At 43.4% G+C, this 19,075-nt stretch overlaps 2 protein-coding genes across 2 annotated transcripts in view; both read left to right on the top strand.

Annotated features, from left to right (window-relative positions):
- Nucleotides 1–19,075, top strand: part of SORCS3 (sortilin related VPS10 domain containing receptor 3) — a 481,074-nt gene that overhangs the window by 144,210 nt on the left and 317,789 nt on the right. Inside the window, exon 2 of the mRNA XM_073354429.2 lies at nucleotides 7,338–7,405. Within this exon, the coding sequence (XP_073210530.2) occupies nucleotides 7,338–7,405 (68 nt within the window). The remainder of the gene's footprint in view (nucleotides 1–7,337; nucleotides 7,406–19,075) is intronic.
- Nucleotides 1–19,075, top strand: part of CFAP58 (cilia and flagella associated protein 58) — a 450,541-nt gene that overhangs the window by 430,166 nt on the left and 1,300 nt on the right. Inside the window, exon 19 of the transcript XR_012160075.2 lies at nucleotides 7,338–7,405. The gene's annotated coding sequence lies outside the window, so the exon portion shown is untranslated. The remainder of the gene's footprint in view (nucleotides 1–7,337; nucleotides 7,406–19,075) is intronic.

Below are 19,075 nucleotides of genomic sequence, written 5' to 3'. Positions count from 1 at the left end.
CCCCATCAGTGCAGCTGCTTTCATCAGAGTCCAGGAAATGCAAATTCCAATAGTGGACAAGCTTTCCTCAGCTAGCATTGAGGGAAAAGGTTACAAATGTGATGGAAAATGAGTATTTAGCTTGGAAATGAAAAAATGCACTCCAGCGTTTAAGAGTGTGAGAGGGAGAGCTCTCATTTTTCATAGCTAAAGCTATCCCTTCTCTCTCTTTTTTACAACAAGACACTGCCTGCACAACATGCCTTCCTTTGCTCCTTATTAATTACACTCTGCAAATATGTGGACAGGGCTACTGATGAGCTATGTTAATCTCTCTGCTGATAAAGCCGATTGCTGAGGATAGGGATGAATTGCATGCTGCGGTTCAAGGCTGGCTTCTCAGCTTCTCTACCTAAAGTGATCACACATCTCTCTCTAATGAGGATGTCTCCTTGATACATGAGAGTAACTGCCTTTGACTTGACACTTCTCAGTTGTTTGGAAGTTCTTTATCAAGCTGCTGAAGGAATCAAATGCATTTACACTGTAAAGAGCCATACTTCTATGTGGGGGTATATGCAAAGCACTTCACCAATTTAGAGGTGGCAAGATCTGGGGAAAGATTTAATGAACTAAAGTTATTTTCCTTCATAGTAAAATTGTGTGGCCAGGAAAGGTTCTTACGCCCCTGAAGGTGCTCAGGGGCTTGTGAGCCCTTCTGTAATTTATGTTTTCAAGGATTCCTAATATTTCTTCCATACAACAGGAATTCCCCTGTGCTTGGTGTTTTCCATATGGACCAAAACTGAGGCGGCTGTGGCAGATCTAGGTCCATTTGCAGGTTCTTTCTCTGTGTGTTCTTTTTCTTTTTGCTCAAAGTAAAAGCTGCCAGATCGACTGGTCTTGGAGACTGAAAGCCTCTGTCTTGAGGAGAAGTGCATTATGCTTGCCATGTATGCAGCAGTGCTAGCTTCCTCATGCTGTCCCTGCTGTCCCCACGCTTTCACCCTGACCTGGAGGAGCCACCTCTAGTGGACAAAAGCAGAGGCTGATACTTAGGCCTGGTCTACACTTAAAAGTTAGGTTGACTTAGCTATGTCTCCCAGGGCTGTGAAAAATATTGTGACCTGAGCTCTGTAGTTAGGTCGACATAATCCCTACTGTAGATGCAGCTAGGCTGATGGAAGAATTCTTCTGTTGACCAAGCTTTCACCTCTCGGAGAGGTAAATGAACTGCACTGATGGAAAAACCCCTTCCATCGAGGCAGGAAGCATCTTTGCTGTGGCGCAATAGCAGCTGTAGGGTAGACATGCCCTTAGAATGGAAACTCTTTGGATCAGGAACTGTCGTTTTGGTTCTGTGTTTGGACAACAGGGTCCTGGTCCATGATTGAGGCCCCTAGATGCTACTGCACTACAGATAATTAACTATAGTGGTAGGAGTTTTTTGTGGTGTGGCTGCTTGCTAGAGCCAGTTGGGATTTTTTTCTTCAAAATGATTTTTCAAAAGATAATGCAGTTTCTGGAAAAAAAAATGATTTTGCTGAATTTTTTTCAAATTTTCCATTAGGAAAACCGAAATGAACGATTTCACTTCAGATAATTTAATTTTGAGTTAATTCAACGTTAAACTGCGTTTCACATGAGATTGCATTGCCTCATGGGAGTTGTAGTTTGGCTGTCTCGTGTCCCTGTTCTGTCCTATGGGCTGGGCTCCCTGCCTGGACTACAATCTCCTATGATGCAATGTGGTCTCCCCTCTGACTGAGCTGCCTGGTGCCTCATGGAAGTCACATGACTAGGGGGCATCATGGGAAATTACTTTGGCCACAGAGCCCAGCCCCCAGGGGAGAATGGGGGCATCAAGTAAATGAACGCCAATACCCAGTTCAATAAACAGAAATTAAACCTTTCAATTCAGGCATATAGAAATTTTTCATTTTGATTGAAAATGCCAGAATGAAATGTCTCTCCATTTCCAACCCAATATTACTTGGAGAATTGTGTTTGGTGAAAAATTTTGATATTTCAACTTTTCATCAAAAATATATATAATTTCAATATCAAAATTTTGCGCAGGATGGAAGTTCCCATTTTTGCTCAGCTCCAACACTTACCCGGTAGCGAATGGATTAAGTGTGCCAACTGTATCTTGCATAGGGCACCAAACATCCTTTGGTCACAGCACTCTCTGGGAGACCCCGGTGGAAACTCTCTCTGTTGCCTTCTGCTTCTCAGGTTGTTGGGTACTGTTGAGCATAGTGTTGGGGTAGTACATGGAATTCCTCCCAAAGCAGGGTTGGAAATGCCTTATTGCCAAACGCTAACTTTTTAGCTTGGAAAAGGGATGACTGAGGGGGGACATGATAGAGGTCTATAAAATCATGACTGGTGTGGAGAAAGTAAATAAGGAAGCATTATTTACTCCTTCTCATAACACAAGAATTAGGGGTCACCAAATTAATTTAATAGGCAGCACATTTAACACAAACAAAAGGAAGTATTTTTTTCAAATTAATGCACAGTCAACCTGTGGCACTCCTTGCCAGAGGATGTTGTGAAGGCCAAGTCTATAAAAGGGTTCAAAAAAAGAACTAGATAAGTTCATGGAGGATAGGTCCATCAATGGTGATTAGCCAGGATGGACAGAAATGGTGTCCCTAGCCTCTGTTTGCCAGAAGCTGGGAATGGGCAACAGGGGATGGATCACTTGATGATTACCTGTTCTGTAAATTCCCTCTGGGGCACCTGGCAGTGGCCACTGTCAGAAGACAGGATACTGGGCTAGATGGGCCTTCGGCCTGACCCAGTATGGCCATTCTTATGGTAACTTTCCTGGCAGATAAGTTATTTCAGAAATGTGTTGTCCAGCCCTCTTTGCCTAGGACAGTAGTGGCTGTGCAAAATCTTAAACAGGCCCTGAAGTTTCTTGAAGATAACTGCTAAGTACTGTGCCATTTAAAAGCCTGTCTGAAAACAAACTGGGACCTTGGCTGTTTCTTTCAGTCTGTGATGTATGTCTTGGCTGTATGTATGACATTGCTTTGGTAGTTTCGTTTGCTCCCTTAGTATCACAAGGCAATGTCATGAAGAAAGGGACTTTCACAGCTTTATTCACAAAGGTTTGATATTAAGACTCCCTGCAATCCTCCCTGGTTTTTAAACTCCCCAACCTATTGTACATGTTACACGTATTGACTCTGAAGTGGCTTGTTTCATAAGCGAGAGCTGTGTTTTGTGCTGGCGGAAGCCACTCCATTTGTGGTTGTAGTATGAGCATGCCTCCAGCACTGGGCGTGTGTGTGTGATTTGTATGTGTGATACGTTGTAGGGACTCTGTTGTAGATCACTAATGCTTCAAGCAACTCCTGTTATTTTCTGGGACCCTTTGTGAGGTTTATCTGCTAAGGGCTGCTTACATTTCTGCTTTGCTCTCATTTTCAGCATGGTTTCCAGACACTAAAGGCAGTAGTAGGCCTGGATTCTGCTTTGTTATGGTGGTGTCAATCCAGAAGAGCTCCACCAAAGTTGATGGCTTTACTCCAGATTTAAACCAGGATGACAGAGCTGGATTTGGCCCATTAGTGCATAGTCAGCATTGGCCTAGTATTCGCAAGTTTTGCTAATGATAAATTACATGCTGTAAGGTACAATGACAATGAGCATGAAACGCAGCAAGGGCTGTGTAAGGAACCGAGGCCTTACAGAGAGAATATGAACACAGCATCCACTGGAAATTACAGGGGAAATTAAATGGGCAGAATGTAATTACCCTGTTGGAATCTGTCCAGGATGCTGGGACCCAATATATCTCATACATCTAAGATCTGATCCAGCTCCCATTGACTTCAATGGAAGCTGGATTGGGTTCCTAAACTGGAAAACAAGCACCATGTCACTATAAGAAAAATCAAACCTTCGAGTGGCTTTACGTCTCAGGCGAAAGATTACCCTTCCAGTACCACAGCGCCCCCTAGATTTCTGTGGGGCATTGATTCAGGAGTCAGAGGGAAGAGCGCCACCTCCTGAGTGACTAAGAGCACTACCCTTGAAGGGTACTGGTGGCGTTGCTTCTCAGATCTGACAAGAGCATTGCCGCGGGGCAATAGGAAGCATCCTAAAACTAAGCCACTCTAACCAGGGTATCCTTGAGACAGTGGGAATCCAGCCCCATTGCATCCATCACCCAGCATGTAGTGATGGATTGTGGGATGTTAATCAGGAAAGGCAAACTTGTGCAGCAGCCAGGTGACTGGGTCACCATTTCTTGCTGATAGTTCCTCATCTTGTGCGGAAGGCTGTGTAGAAGCTTTTAATTTATAGCATGAAGGTATTTTTCTTATTTCCCTCCTGCATCACGTTGATTTATAGAGTGACCTACCCTGACTCAAATCTGTCCAGCAACTGTTCCTTCACGTTCCCTGCCAAAAGCTGCTTAACTTATATTTCCCCCCTCCCCCACTTAAGTTCTACCCTGGAGGAAATAATGGAGCCAAACAAGAGCAAGAGAGAGAACAGTAACCACAGTATAAAGATGAATGAATGCTTGAAACAGACATCCCATCTATTAACCTAGGCAGAAGCAGGTGCCCCAGGGTCTTTTATAGTTCCCATAGATCTCTTCCCTCTGATATGCTGTCAATAAGACGGTACTGCAACCTGGGTTTTGTGACAGTGATTAACACATTTGCACTTTTCCCTTCAGCTAGGATGACCAGATAGCAAGTGTGAAAAATCGGGACGGGGGTGGGGGGTAATAGGAGCCCATATTAAAAAAAAAAAAAGCCCCAAATATCGGGACTGTCCCTATAAAAGTAGGACATCTGGTCACCCTACCTTCAGCCTTTAACTCGTTGTCCCAGGTGGCTGTTAAGCAGGGAAAGGCCAAATTAAAGGCCTGGCCCTGCAAATGCCATGGAGTGTAGTGCACCAACCAGGTTTTTGAAAAATGGTCTAAATATTTTCATTTTTTAAAAAAATGCCAATTTTTTTTTTTAAAAAGGGCCTATTTTGAGCCCTGGAAAACATAGAAACAAGGGTGAGATTTCAAAATTTTGCAAAATTGAAAAAAAACCCAAAACCCCAATAAGGGCATGGGGCAGGTCTACACTGTCACTTCAGTCAATCTAAGTTACGTCGCTCTGGGGCGTGGAAAACCCCTGAGTGATGCAAATTTTGCACTGTCCAAACAGGCACTTTATCGGTGGGAGACGCTCTTCTGCTGACATAGCTTCCGCCTCTCACTAAGGTGGAGTAATTATGCTGACGGGAGAGTGCTCTCCTGTTGGCACAGAGTGTCTTCACCAGATGCTGCGCTGATGTGTCATAGAATAGAATCATAGAATATCAGGGTTGGAAGGGACCTCAGGAGGTCATCTAGTCCAACCCCCTGCTCAAAGCGGGAGATGTAGCTCTGTAGTGTAGACTTTCCCCTGTTGGGTCCCATTAACGTCAGTTGGATGAATCACATTGTAAGCACTGTATTAGGCTGCAAAGCCTAGATTTGTAAAGGTATTTAGGCTCTGTTCAGCATTTCAACACCTACAAGACTTAGGAGCCCAAGACTTGGTCTACACCTAAAACTTAAGACGGCATAGCTACGTCACCTAGGGATGTGAAAATATCACACTCCTGAGACGTAGTTAAGCCAGCGTAAGCCCCAGGGTAGAAGCCTCTGGATTGGTGGAAAAATTCTTCCTTCAACATTGCTACCATCTCTCCCTGGAGTGTATGGTGTTACCTTTTAAATTAGTTAAGTGTCGCCGTGGTGAGCCAAGCAATGCCTAGATACCTTTCATAATCTGATGTTGGCAGGAGTGTCCTACCTGTAGAGCTACGTGTGCAGGGGAAAGAAGAAGTGGGAGAAGGCGTAGTTATTGGCACTCTGAGTAATGTTATGTGGAGGTCTTATGGGAGGGGGCGAGTACAGCTGGCATAATATCTCTAGGTGTGCTGAGGGGTGTGAGCTCACCAGCAACCCGTTACACCTTTTAACTTCCCTTCCAGCACAGCTGACCAAGGCCTTGATTCAGCCAAGTACTCAAGCATGTGCTTAACTTTAAGCATGCTTCTCTTCCAGAGAAGAGCAACAACAATGATTAAAGGTCTAGAAAACATGACCTATGAGGGAAGATTGAAAAAACTGGGTTTGTTTAGTCTGCAGAAGAGAAGACTGAGGAGGGACATGATAACAGTTTTCAAGTACATAAAAGGTTGTTACAAGGAGGAGGGAGAAGAATTGTTCTTCTTAACCTCTGAGGATAGGACAAGAAGCAAGGGGCTTAAATTGCAGCAAGGGAGGTTTAGCTTGGACATTAGTAAAAACTTCCTAACTGTCTCTGGAATAAATTGCCTAGGGAGGTTGTGGAATCTCCATCGCTGGAGATTTTTAAAAGCAGGTTAGACAAACACCTGTCAGGGATGGTCTGATAATACTTAGTCCTGCCATGAGAGCAGGACTCTGGACTAGATGACCTCTCAGGTCCCTTCCAGTCCTATGATTCTATGTAAGTCCCATTAACTTTCATGGGCCCTACGTACTGACTATAAAAGGGGGTGAAACATAACCTTAGCTTGAATTTTGGCATGTTCAAAATCTGAATCTGCATTTTGTGCTTTGAACACATCTCTGCTAAAGGTAAATAGTCCTGGAAATTGCTCGGGATTATGGCCGTCCCATTTTCCCAAGGGTTGGGATAAAGCTTTGGCTTTGTTTCTTTTATGTATGGTTCAGGTAATGTTTCTTTACCTGAAACGCTGAGGTTTTGCCCATGATTGATTGTGAAGCCCTTTGTATGCGAGCAAGGCAGATTTTGACTCCAGTCCAGCAGTCTGATCCCAACTCCTAGTTGGGAGTGTGAACTCTTATGCCTAGGGAAAGTCTCACAAAAAAGAATGGTGCTTAGCACAGGTGTGCAGACTGGTTCAGGGCCTGCGCATGAATCCTTTCTCCATGGATCTTCATTGTGTCTGAGGACTTTCGTTGTCAAGCACCTTGGGGAATAAAGAGAGGAGTAGTCGAGTGTGATTTCTGGTCGGACTACAAGGATAACAAGGCCCATCTCGTTCCATCCCTGACCTTGAATAGCTACAGCTGTGGAGAAGCTAGCTAACAATGTTAAAGGAATTCTTGTTGGCATGTTTTATTTCAAATGCAAAACATCCCGCGGATTAAAATAAATGTTACTAGTTACATGGATGCATTGAGCTAATGATTTTCTTTTTACCTACTTGATCCTATAATAACCCAAATTTAATGGATAAATGCTAAGCTCTCCTTTGGGTGATTTCAGATGCATTAAGTACATAGTTACAAAATCTTAAAGGAAGATTCTTTTCTTTTTCTTTCTCCCCTGCAGGTGATTCTCATTCTAACAAAGCTCTACGACTTCAACTTGGGGAGCGTTACTGAAAGCTCGCTGTGGAGGTAAGTGGTTTGCGGAAATCACAGTGAATGGCAGGGAGCGGTTTGCTGGGCCTCATGTCAAATGGGCTGCAGAGACCAAGAGAACCTGAATTGGATGATCAGGGAAAGGTGCGGGGAATCAGAACGAGCTTGTGAGCTACTCTGGGAAAACAGTCTTTGTTTGTGAGCTCACTAATTGTACGCCAGTAAGAGGTGGATGGATAGGTGGTGTTCTGATTAAGATACCTGACTGGGACCTAAGAGATCTGGGTGTTGGTCCTACGTCTGCCATAAATTCACCGTAGGCCTTCACGCACCTGGCTGACCCTCAGTTACCCATCGGTTAAATGGGGACAATAATCCTCTTTTTTTTTTTTTTGGCTGCCTTACGTTATTTAGATCACTAACTCTTCAGGGCAGGGATTGTCTCTTATTCTGCTTGTGTACAGTGCCTAGCACAATGGGGTCTGATATGAGCTAGGAACTCTAGGCACTGATGTAATGCAAATAATAAAGATGGCCAGAAGAAAAGTCTGTTAGAGAGAGTACATCGGGGAATGACATTTAAAAAAAAAAAAAAGAAAACCAATTCAGACCAGTAAAAACTTGATGGCAAAGAGACTGGTCTTGGCTAAGTGAAAGAGCCCACCTAACTTCTGCATACAGCTGTTGTATTATTATTTGTCTTACCATAGGAGCCCTAGACATGGATTGGGGCCTCACTGTGCTAGGCGCTGTACAGACACAAAACTAAAAGGTGGTCCCTGACCCAACAAGCTTTCCCCTTGCATCCAATCCTGTTCTGTATTTCTCATATAGTGGCCCAAATCCTGGACCCACGGATACTTACAGCAAAACTTCCATTGATTAGGATTGGGCTCAGGAATTCTTGTTACAGGTGGAGAACTTTTATTTGCAAAGCATGTTTACAGTACAAACAGCTAACTTACCATCCCAACCAATCCTCTCCTCCACCTTTGAGCCCCTCTGGAAGGCAGGCAGGTGGTATCACGATTCGGCACATAGGTGGAGGTGAGCAGAGGCGTGTCTGAAGTCTCACAGGGGAATCAGTATCCAAATCGGAATTAGAATCAGGAGTTCCAGGCTCAGTTCACACTTCCCATGTGTTGTGCCATTACTGACTTGGATAGATTAGCCAATATACAGTGAGTTTACTGCTTTTGGTTGTACTTTGTTTCTTCTATGGCCATTTAATGACTGTGTTTTATGCAAGCATTTGAATTCTCTCAACAGATTCAAATTGCAGAGACTGAGCTGCAGTCCTGCTACGAAATTACAGGGGGATTTAAATAGGCACACAATATATTTTGGCTCATGGAACTACAACGTGGATGTTTTATATATATGCCATGTACAAATGGGTGGGTGTGTATGTGTGTCACACAATTATAAGTGTGTGTTAATAACATATATACACAGGTTTACAGACAGCATATAAATATGTGGGCCATATCCTTAGCTCGTGTAAATTTGCTTAGCTCCATTCAAGACAATTTACACCAGCTGGGGATCTTGACCTTTGTATTTCCGCCTGTTCTGCAGAAAGGCAGAGTCTTAAACCGAGCGAAATGGTTTTTCAATGGTATGCACCATACAGGGCAAAATAAATTTTCCAGGGCTGGGACTATACTTCACTGTTATACCTATTATAGTGCGTTTATTGTTAACTTGCAGCAAGAATTATTAGTGAGTCTGCCAGTCAGTCCGTGGTAAAACTCTGTTACTGGCTGTGTCACTTCTGCATAGACACTCTGTTGCCCTGCTTTCCACCCAGACTTTTTGATGTCTTTGTTCTCCTATTAACTTGAAAGTCGCTTTTGCAAGACAGTTTCAGGAGCATTACCGGATGGGGGCTAACCATGCAGCAGAGTCAGTTAATGCATTAGGAGTTAATTGTTCATAATAGCTCTTGAAACTTCTTGACTTGCCTGGCAACTCTAAAGCCTAATTGCACTATACCATGGTAATCTGCAAATGTATAAATAATCATGAAACTAAGAAGGAACACAGCCGTTTTCACTTACCTCGTACTTTTCAGGGTCTTTAAGCCTTGACAACTTTTGCCTTGCACCTAACAAGTACAAATGACACAGTAATTATACTTTAAGCATAATTACCACGCAATCTGCTCTGCATAAATAATGTAACGAGCCAGCAAATCCTGTCTTAATGCCAAGAAATTGCAGCCGCATTTGAGCTGTGCAAAAAGGTGATAGTGACATTCTTCTTGGAGTTTTTTCTTTTTCAGAGAGAGGAAAGTGGAGATTAGCCATCAGCTCAAACTAAATGTTTCCAAGAATGTCTTATAGCTCATAAAGAAGATATGCTAAAAACGTAGACAGCTTTGTGAAACCCATTTTAGTATTGTCCTGGACAGTCCATCTAGTTTGCAGCAGAGATTACAGAGTGGTAAATAATGACATGGAAAAAGAAAAGGAATACTTGTGGCACCTTAGAGACTAACAAATTTATTTGAGCATAAGCTTTCCTGAGCTACAGCTCACTTCATCGGATGCATTCAGTGGATTCATTTCCACTGAATGAATCCGATGAAGTGAGCTGTAGCTCAGGAAAGCTTATGCTCAAATAAATTTGTTAGTCTCTAAGGTACCACAAGTCCTCCTTTTCTTTTTGCGGATAAAAAATGACATGGAGTGGGTTCTTGTGGCTAGATCAAGGGTTTAGGAGTCATGGGTTCTGTTCCAAGTTCTGGTCAGGAGTGAACTCTAGTGATTAGAGCAGGGGACTGGGAGTCAAGACTCCTGGGTTCTAATACCAGTTGATTTGCCTGATGATCCTGGGTAAGCCCCTGTGCCTCAGTTTTCTCATCTGAAAAATGCAGAATAAAAAGGTTTCATGAAGGCTTGTAAAGTGCTTTGAGTTCCTCTAATGGAAGGTGTTACAGTAATGCATGATCTTTATTAATAATGGCATATTCAATGGTAAGAATGAGCTGATAAATACTCACATACAACATGATATCTGAGCTCCTATGTGGTTTAAAATAATCACAAGTATGTACAGGGACTCCTGGATTTTTCTGTTTTCTGGGGTTAAGGCATGTTCTTGCAACTACACAATAGTTCTGCTCTCCGAAACAATAGCACTTCTTGATCCTGGCTCCGAATAGTCAGCAAACAGGTCGGTTTCCAGAAGAGAAGGACTCTTATGGCAGACAGCAGTAAACCATGTACTAAAGCTTCAGAGGAGGTGGGAATAGGAAACCATGCAGTATTGTCTCCAAATTTGGGCTTCATCCTTCATTCCTCACGCATCAGAAACTGCCACTGAATTCCCTCGTGGTCCTTGGGAGACTAAAACGAGAGGCTGCTTTTAATGAAAAAGTGCACGGCAATAGAAAAGCTATTCTGAACCCTGCATCTAAATACAAAGACAAGTAAATCAATAGGAAAATGTCCTGAGTGTAATTAAAAAGAAAAAAAAAAAGAATTAACAGCCATATTGGATGCTGCTCTGCTAACTGTCTGATGTCGGTTAAGTCAGAGGAAATGCTACTCAGCATTCAAATGAAGGCATAGAGGCATTGCTGAAGCCCTGTGAATGTTTTTATTTTCTTATGTCATTTTTCATATTATTTTGGGAAAATGGTGGTGTGGCTTTTTTTTTTTTTAAAGTTTTATCCATCTTAGCGATTTTAGCAATGCAGAAGGGAGTTGAAAGGGGTCGGGTCAGGTCCTGGGAGGACTGTGCTGGGGGAGGTGTGATGCAGAGCGAGCCTGCCCCTCATTCGCCCTGCAGTGGCTGATCCTGTCCCGCAAGGCTGGGCCCAGGCCTCTGCTCTGGGTGTTGTGATCAAGCGCATGGGGCTGCAGCACCACTGAGCTTTGGCCTGGCTGCTTCCTCATCATGATGACGTAGGGGTGCGAGGCCAAATTTGAGTGAGTGGTACTGTGACCCTGTGTGCCAGGTTGCAATGCCACGAACTCAGATTTGGCCTGGTCACTCCTACTCCCCCACTTCACGACGGAGGGATGGCCAAACCTGAACGACACTGTGCCCCTATATGCTAGGCTGCATCACCTAGAGCGGGGAGCCGGACCTAGCCCTGCGGGACAGTAGCCAGAGGAGCTGCTGCTGCAGGGTGAGGGTTTTTTTAAATTTTGTTTTATATGTTGTTTCTGGTTTTATGTTGTGTTATATTGTATTTGTGAAAAACACTGGGCTCTTGGCCTTGCTATAACAGATTGGTCTAGGGGTCCCCTACTCCAACATCTGGTTCTCTGGCCAGTACCAATTACTTCAGAGGAAAGTGCAAGAAAACACCACCCTGGACCTAACCCTCTCAGGATTGGTCTACACTAGAAAATTAGATCGACCCAGCGGTGTTGCTCAAGAGTGTGAAAAATCCATCCCCTGAGCAACACAGTTAAGCCAGCTAAGTCCCCGTGTAGATAGGCTAGGTCGATGGAAGAATTCTTCCTTTGACATAGCCACTGCCTCTTGGAGAGGTGGCTAGCTTACGTTGAGAACCCCTCCCATTGGCAAAGGTAGTGTCCACACTCAAACGCGACAGCAGCATTTCAAGCACAGGTGCCGACTTTCCAAAGTGCTGGGGGGTGCTCGACTCCCAGGCCCCACCCCCGCCCTGCCTCTTCCTGCCCCCACTCCACCCCCGCCCCGCCTTTTCCCAGCCCTCTCCCGAGCGCGTCCTCACTCCTTTCCTCATGGAAAGTTTTTGCTTTCCATGGATTTTTTTTTCACAAAAAAACTCAAAAAACTTAATCAAAAATTTACTCTGAAATGCTGCTGTCAGGGTTCCTTCCCCACTCTGAACTCTAGGGTACAGATGTGGGGACCTGCATGAAAGACCCCCTAAGCTTATTCTTACCAGCTTAGCTTAAAAAAGCTGCCACCACCAAAGTGTTACACAAAGAACAGGGAAAGAGCCCGCTTGGAAATGTCTTTCCCCCCCAAAATTCCCCCAAGCCCTCCACCCCCTTTCCTGGGGAAGGCTTGATAAAAATCCTCACCAATTTGCATAGGTGAACACAGACCCAAACCCTTGGATCTTAAGAACAATGAAAAGCAATCAGGTTCTTAAAAGTAGAATTTTAATTAAAGAAAAAGTAAAAGAATCACCTCTGTAAAATCAGGAAGGGAAACACCTTACAGGGTAATCCGATTCAAAACATAGAGAATCCCTCTAGGCAAAACCTTAAGTTACAAAAAGACACAAAAACAGGACTATACATTCCATTCAGCACAACTTATTTCAACAGCCATTTAAACAAAACAGAATCTAACGCATATCTAACTAGATTGCTTACTGACTTTTTACAGGAGTTCTGACCTGCATTCCTGCTCTGGTCCCGGCAAACACATCACACAGACAGAGAGGACCCTTTGTTTCCCCCCTCCCCAAGCTTTGAAAGTATCTTGTCTCCTCATTGGTCATTTGGGTCAGGTGCCAGCGAGGTTACCTTTAGCTTCTTAACCCTTTACAACGGAAAGGGTTTTTCCTCTGGCCAGGAGGGATCTAAAGGTGGTTCGCCTTCCCTTTATATTTATGACAGCTGCTGTAGAACCTCATGCTCCCATTCTCCCCTACGGGCGAGGCTGCTAGTCAGACTTCAGCTCCCATGATACACTGTGGCCATGCCACTGTCAGAATGCACCACCTCCCCTTACTAGAAGGGGAAACAGTGATGATGGGAGATGGAGTCCAATCAGGGAGCCTGGCCCACGGAGGAGTATGGAAGCATGAGGTGCATAAACTACAACACCCAGGGAGCATTGCAGCAACTTTTCAGAATCAAAACATTTTGCTTTTCTGTTTCTCTTTGGAAATTTGTACTTTTCTGTCGAGGGTAGGGAGAATCTGACCGGTGGTTGATTTATATCTTTAAGCCTGGTGGTTCATAGCACTTCACTTCTAGTTTTCACTTCTAGTTTTTTCCCCCTCTGTCTAGTACAAAGGTGGGAATTTAGATTATCTACATGAATGTCTCTCTTTTTTTGTTAATCTTGGCCTCAGATATATCTTATGGCATGGAGTTCCACAGGTTAACTATGTATTATGGAAAAAAGAAATCCTTTCATCAGTTTTAAGTCTGTTGCCTTTCAGTTTCACTGCATATGCCCTTGTTCTTGTACTGAGAGATTGGGTAAACAGGAGTACCCGATTCCATTAGTTATATTCTATAACTCTATCATGTCCCCTTTTTTATTTGTCTCCTCTCTCAACTAAACACTCTGTCTTTCCCGTTCTTCTTTATATAGAAGCTTCTAATCTTCTAGCCACATTCATTGCTCATTTATGGGCCTGTTCTATTTCTGCTAGATTATTTTTGAGATAGGGTGACTAGAGGTGAACATAACATTCCAGATGAGGGTGTACCAGGGCCATGATGCTAATTTCAGTATTTTCTATCCCATTCTTTATACAGCCTCCCATTTTTTCGGTCTAAGGCTACAGATTAAACAGAGATGTCTATTGAGTTTGCTGTAATGTCAGCCATGTCTCTGTTCTGAATTGTTACTTTAGAACCTAGGAGTTCTTTGTACAGTGGTAGAGAAAAAGACAGTTCCTGACCCAAAAAGTTTACAATCCAAATATAAGACAAGAGACATCCGTGTGATACAAGAACAGAGAACAGACCTGGGAATCACAAGGTAGCACTGAGATATATATGATCAGCATGATAAGCAGTGACCACAACACACCAGCTTTATTAAGCCAGAGGGAGTAGCTCAGATTCTTCCTTACAATAAGCATGATTTTGCATATGTCAAAACTGAATTTCATCTGCTGTCATGTTGCTTGTTACTTAGCTTGTTTAGGTCCTCCCGGAGTTCTTCACATCCTTCTTTGGTCATGATTAATATAAATAATGTTGTCCCTTTGACCCATGTAGCTAGCTTGTATTTGGGGCTTTGTAGGGTTATTTCCATTACAAGGAGAAATTAATGATACAAGTTGGGTATATTCTTTGGTATAACCTTGTTTGTTTCCAAAAAGAAGTCCATCAAATTCTGTTTTCATGAACATGTTAGAAACAAACAGCAGCTTCCTCTCTGAGAAATCCTCACATCTACATTAGAATGGCCGAACTGGGTCAGACCAATGGTCCATCTAGCCCACTATCCTGTCTTCCGACAGTGACTGGTGCCAGATGCTTCAGAGGGAGTGAGCAGAACAGGGCACTTTATGCAGTGATTTCCCCCGTCACCCTCTTCCAGTTTCATGCAGTCAGAGGTTTAGGAACACCCAGAGCATGGAGGTGCATCCCTGACCATCTTGACTAATAGCCATTGATGGACCTATCCTACATGAACGTATTTCATTCTTTTTTTGAACCCAGTTATACTTTTGGCCTGGCAACGGGTTCCATGGGGTGACTGTGCATTGGGTGAAGAAGCACTTCCTTTTGTTTTAAACCTGTGCCGATTAATTACATTGGGTGACCCCTGGTTTTTGTGGTCCATGAAAGGGTAAATAACAGTTCCTTGGTCACTATCTCCACATCATTGGTGATTTTATAGAGCTCGATTCCCTTCAGTCATTTGTTTTCCAAGCTGAATGACCCAGTCGTCTTAATCCCTCCTCATATGGAAGCTGTTCTATATCTCCTAATAATTTTGGTTGCCCTTCTCTGTACTTTTCCCAGTTCTAATGTATCTTTTTTTGATATGGGGTGACCAGAACTATGCACAGTATTCAAGGTGTGGGCGTGGATTTTTACAGTGGCGTTATGATGTTTTCTGTCTTATTATCTATCCCTTTCCTAATGGTTCTTAACATTCTGTTTAGCATGTTTGACTTCTGCTGCACATTGAGCAGGTGTTTTCAGAGAACTATATACTATCTCTTTCTTGAACGGTAACAGCTAATTTAGACCCCATCGTTTTGTATGGGTAGTAGGGATTATGTTTTCTAATGTGCATTGGTTTGTACTTATCAACATTGAATCTCATCTGCCTTTTTTTTTTTTTTTTTTTTTTGGCCCAGTCACCCAGTTTTGTGAGATCCCTTTGGAACTCTTCGCAGTCTGCTTTGGACTTAGAGTGTCTACCACTCTGGTGAGCTTTGTGCCCAAGAAGCCCTGTCTGTCTGCTTATTCTCAAGGTCATGCTCATAACTGGTTCTACAGGCTTTCTGTCCCATAATGCACAAAGGCTAATTTAAAGGTAGGGTCCTCATAACTACGTGGTGATGGGAGTGAAAAACCCACATCCATGCCCGACATAGTATGCTGACCCAACGCCCCTGTGTGGATGCCACAGTGTTGATGGAAGACTGTAGGTGTAGGCCGTGTCTACACCACCAGGTTATCCCAGCGTAGCTATGGCAATGTAACTATACCAGTATAGTCTCCATAGTATAGAGAAGCCTATGGGCTATAAAACCAATAAACAGGAAACATTCAGCCCTCATGGCTTAGCTCTGACCTGCCAAGTGTCTTGGGCAGTTCTTCCGTTGTTTGTATCCCTTTTTACCACAGAAAGGGGCTTAACTGTTCCTTCCACTGAGTCTAAAAGAGAATGCACGGCACATTCATTGGTTTTAGCAAGGTCTGCGGTTGTCTTTGGTTCATAGAGGCCTCCGCCGAATGGCAGTCATTAGGTCCTTTCAGAATAAGAGTAATTTTGTTTCTTCTGCAAATGTTGCCACCTCACTGCTCACACCCTTTTCCAGATCATTAATAAATATACTAAATACACAGCGTGATTTCAGTAGGACTGCTTGCAAGGTGTCATAAGGCGAGCTGGTATGTTGGGAATAAGAGTCCAAGGATCAGGAGGCTGATCACGTGATTGCCACCTAAACCCTGGATTTTCATCCCTATTATCTGGGAAGTAGATTAAACTTGACCCAGGTGAGGCTGAGCCCTCAGCTCCCTTAAAGGGCCAGCTGTCCTTGTGGCAGTAAGGTGCTACTTAGCTCATGCAACGATGGCAGAATTGGGCCTTAATATAAAACGCAGAAAAAGATGGATCTCAATCTCTCTCCCTCCCTCTTTTAGGCTATGAAGTATAGCACATAATGCTTACATATTTCTGACTACAATATTGCAGTTTTGCTTTAATTTGCTGTATTGAAATGAAACTTGTGGACTGAAGTCATGACAAGATTATAATAATGCCAGGGGATGTAATGTTATATACTTTTTTATTATCAAACTCATAACGTATATTACGTTGCCACTTTCCAATACACATCGTTTTCCAGAGGATTATATTCACACATCAAATAATGTGGCTTCATCCTTGTTTAAGAACGATGAACTCAGACTGGAACAGATGCAGAAAAGGGCAACTAGGATGATCGGCATGGAGAGCCTACCGCACAAGAGGAGACTTAGGCTAAACAAGCCAAGCTCCTTAACAGAACAATGGATGAGGGGACATATGGTTTCTCTCTATAAATACTTCAGTGGGATAATACCAGGGAGGGAGAAGAGAGATTTAAGTTAAGGGCCAATTTTAGCCATCGATACATCTAGGCTTGGAATTAGATGAAGGTGTCTAACAATCAGAGAAACGAAGTTGTGAACAGCACCCCAAAGGGAGTAGTGGGGGCAAAAAACCTAACTGGTTTTAAGACAGAACTTGATTAGTTTATGAAGGGGATGGTATGATGAAATTTCGTACAATGGCATATGGCCCATCCACGACTCTGTTAGCAAATATCTCCAACAGCCGGAGATGGAAAACTAGATGGAGAGGGGTTTGAGTGACTTCAGAGAATTCTTTCCATGGTGTCTGGCTGGTGGGTTTCACCCACATGCTCAGGGTTTAACTCGTCACCATATTTGGGATCAGAAGTAATTTTCCCCCAGGTCAGATTGGCAGAGAGTTTTTTTTTGCCTTCCTCTGCAGCCTGGGGCATGGGTCACTTCCTGGTTTGAATTAGAGTAAATGGTGGATTCTCTGTAACTTGCAGTCTTTAAAATCAAGATTTGCGGACTTCAGTAACTCAGCCAGAGATTAGGTGCCTAGTACAAGAGTGAGAGTCCATGGCCTGCGATGTGCAGGAGGTCAGACTAGATGATCATGACAGTCCCTTCTGGCCTTAAAGGCTATGAGTCGCCTTCTGGCAGCCAGTTCAGCAAAGTGTTCTAATACTGCTACTAGCCAGTTGGGGTCCTCTTTTAGTTCTAGTCGTTCAAAACCTGGTTTGGGGACAAAGGGTCAAGTTCTATTCCCCATGCTACATGCGGTCAGTTTAGGTGATGACCATTAGCATCTGTGTTTATTTGACCATGGATTTGTTACAGTATGTATCAGAAATTTGGTTCCTCATCAAGAAGGTGGAGCGGAAGGGGACAGCTGCACCAGCAAAGATTGGAGAGAAGAGTGCTGAGTATTACACTAGGGAACAGACTAGCTGGGTGAAAGCTCTAACCAAGAGGATGGGCATTTGGAGGACTGTGACAGTTCGTGCAAGGATGATCACTGCTGTCTCCCTTCAAAGCCCCCATCACCTTCCTGCACTGTAGTGCTAACCCCTCACATCTGGGTAAAGATTGCATACTTGTAAAGTAATTTGACTCTCAGCTTCTGAGATCTCTCATTCCTCATCTGACTGGCTACCATCAGGTTATCTTTGGCTGGGAGAACGAGCTTTCAGTTAGCTATTGACCCAAGAAGTCTAGTGCTATATCTTATGAGTCCACAGACATATGCCAGAGCAAAGATCTATTAGACCACCTGTCATAAATATAAAGGGAAGGGTAAACACCTTTAAAATCCCTCCTGGCCAGAGGAAAAACCCTTTCATCTGTAAAGGGTTAAGAAGCTAGGGTGAAGAAGCTTGCTGGCACCTGACCAAAATGACCAATGAGGAGATAAGATACTTTCAAAAGCTGGAGAGGGGGAGAAACAAAGGCTCTCTCGGTCTGTGTGATGCTTTTGCCGGGGACAGAACAGGAATGGAGTCTTAGAACTTAGTAAGTAATCTAGCTAGTTATGCGTTAGATTCTGTTTTCTTTAAATGCCTGAGAAAATAAGCTGTGCTGAATGGAATGTAGATTCCTGGTTTTGTGTCTTTTTGTAACTTAAGGTTTTGCCTAGAGGGATTCTCTATGTTTTGAATCGGGTTACCCTGTAAGGTATTTACCATCCTGATTTTACAGAGGTGATTCTTTTACATTTTCTTGTATTAAAATTCTTCTTTTAAGAATCTGAATGCTTTTTCATTGTTCTTAAGATCCAAAGGTTTGGCTCTGTGTTCACCTATGCAAATTGGTGAGGATTTTTATCAAACCTTCCCCAGGAAAGGGGATGTAAGGTTTGGGAGGATTTTGGGGGGAAAGACATTTCCAAACGGGCTCTTTCCCAGTTATATACCCGTTAGACGTTTGGTGGTGGCAGCGATAAAGTACAAGGGCAAAAGGTAAAATAGTTTGTACATTGGGGAAGTTTTAACCTAAGCTGGTAAAAGTAAACTTAGGAGGTTTTCATGCAGGTCCCCACATCTGTACCCTAGAGTTCAGAGTGGGGAAGGAACTTTGACACCACCCAATCCATCTCTTTGTCAGGACAGGATGGTTCTGCACAAGACAATTTTTCATGCTTTTGCCAGTCTAGTTTGAGTCCTAAGAGATGGAACTTCTACCACTTTTCTGGACAGACTATGCCATAGGCTACATAGCACATCCCACTCTCCTGGCATTCAGCCTCAATATTTCTTTTCTCCATTTTGTACTA

The sequence above is a fragment of the Lepidochelys kempii genome, chromosome 7, assembly GCF_965140285.1.
Source record: "Lepidochelys kempii isolate rLepKem1 chromosome 7, rLepKem1.hap1, whole genome shotgun sequence".
Taxonomy (NCBI): domain Eukaryota; kingdom Metazoa; phylum Chordata; order Testudines; family Cheloniidae; genus Lepidochelys; species Lepidochelys kempii.
The sequence above is the reverse complement of the archived record's forward strand: the minus strand, read 5'-3'. Positions and strand labels throughout refer to the sequence as shown.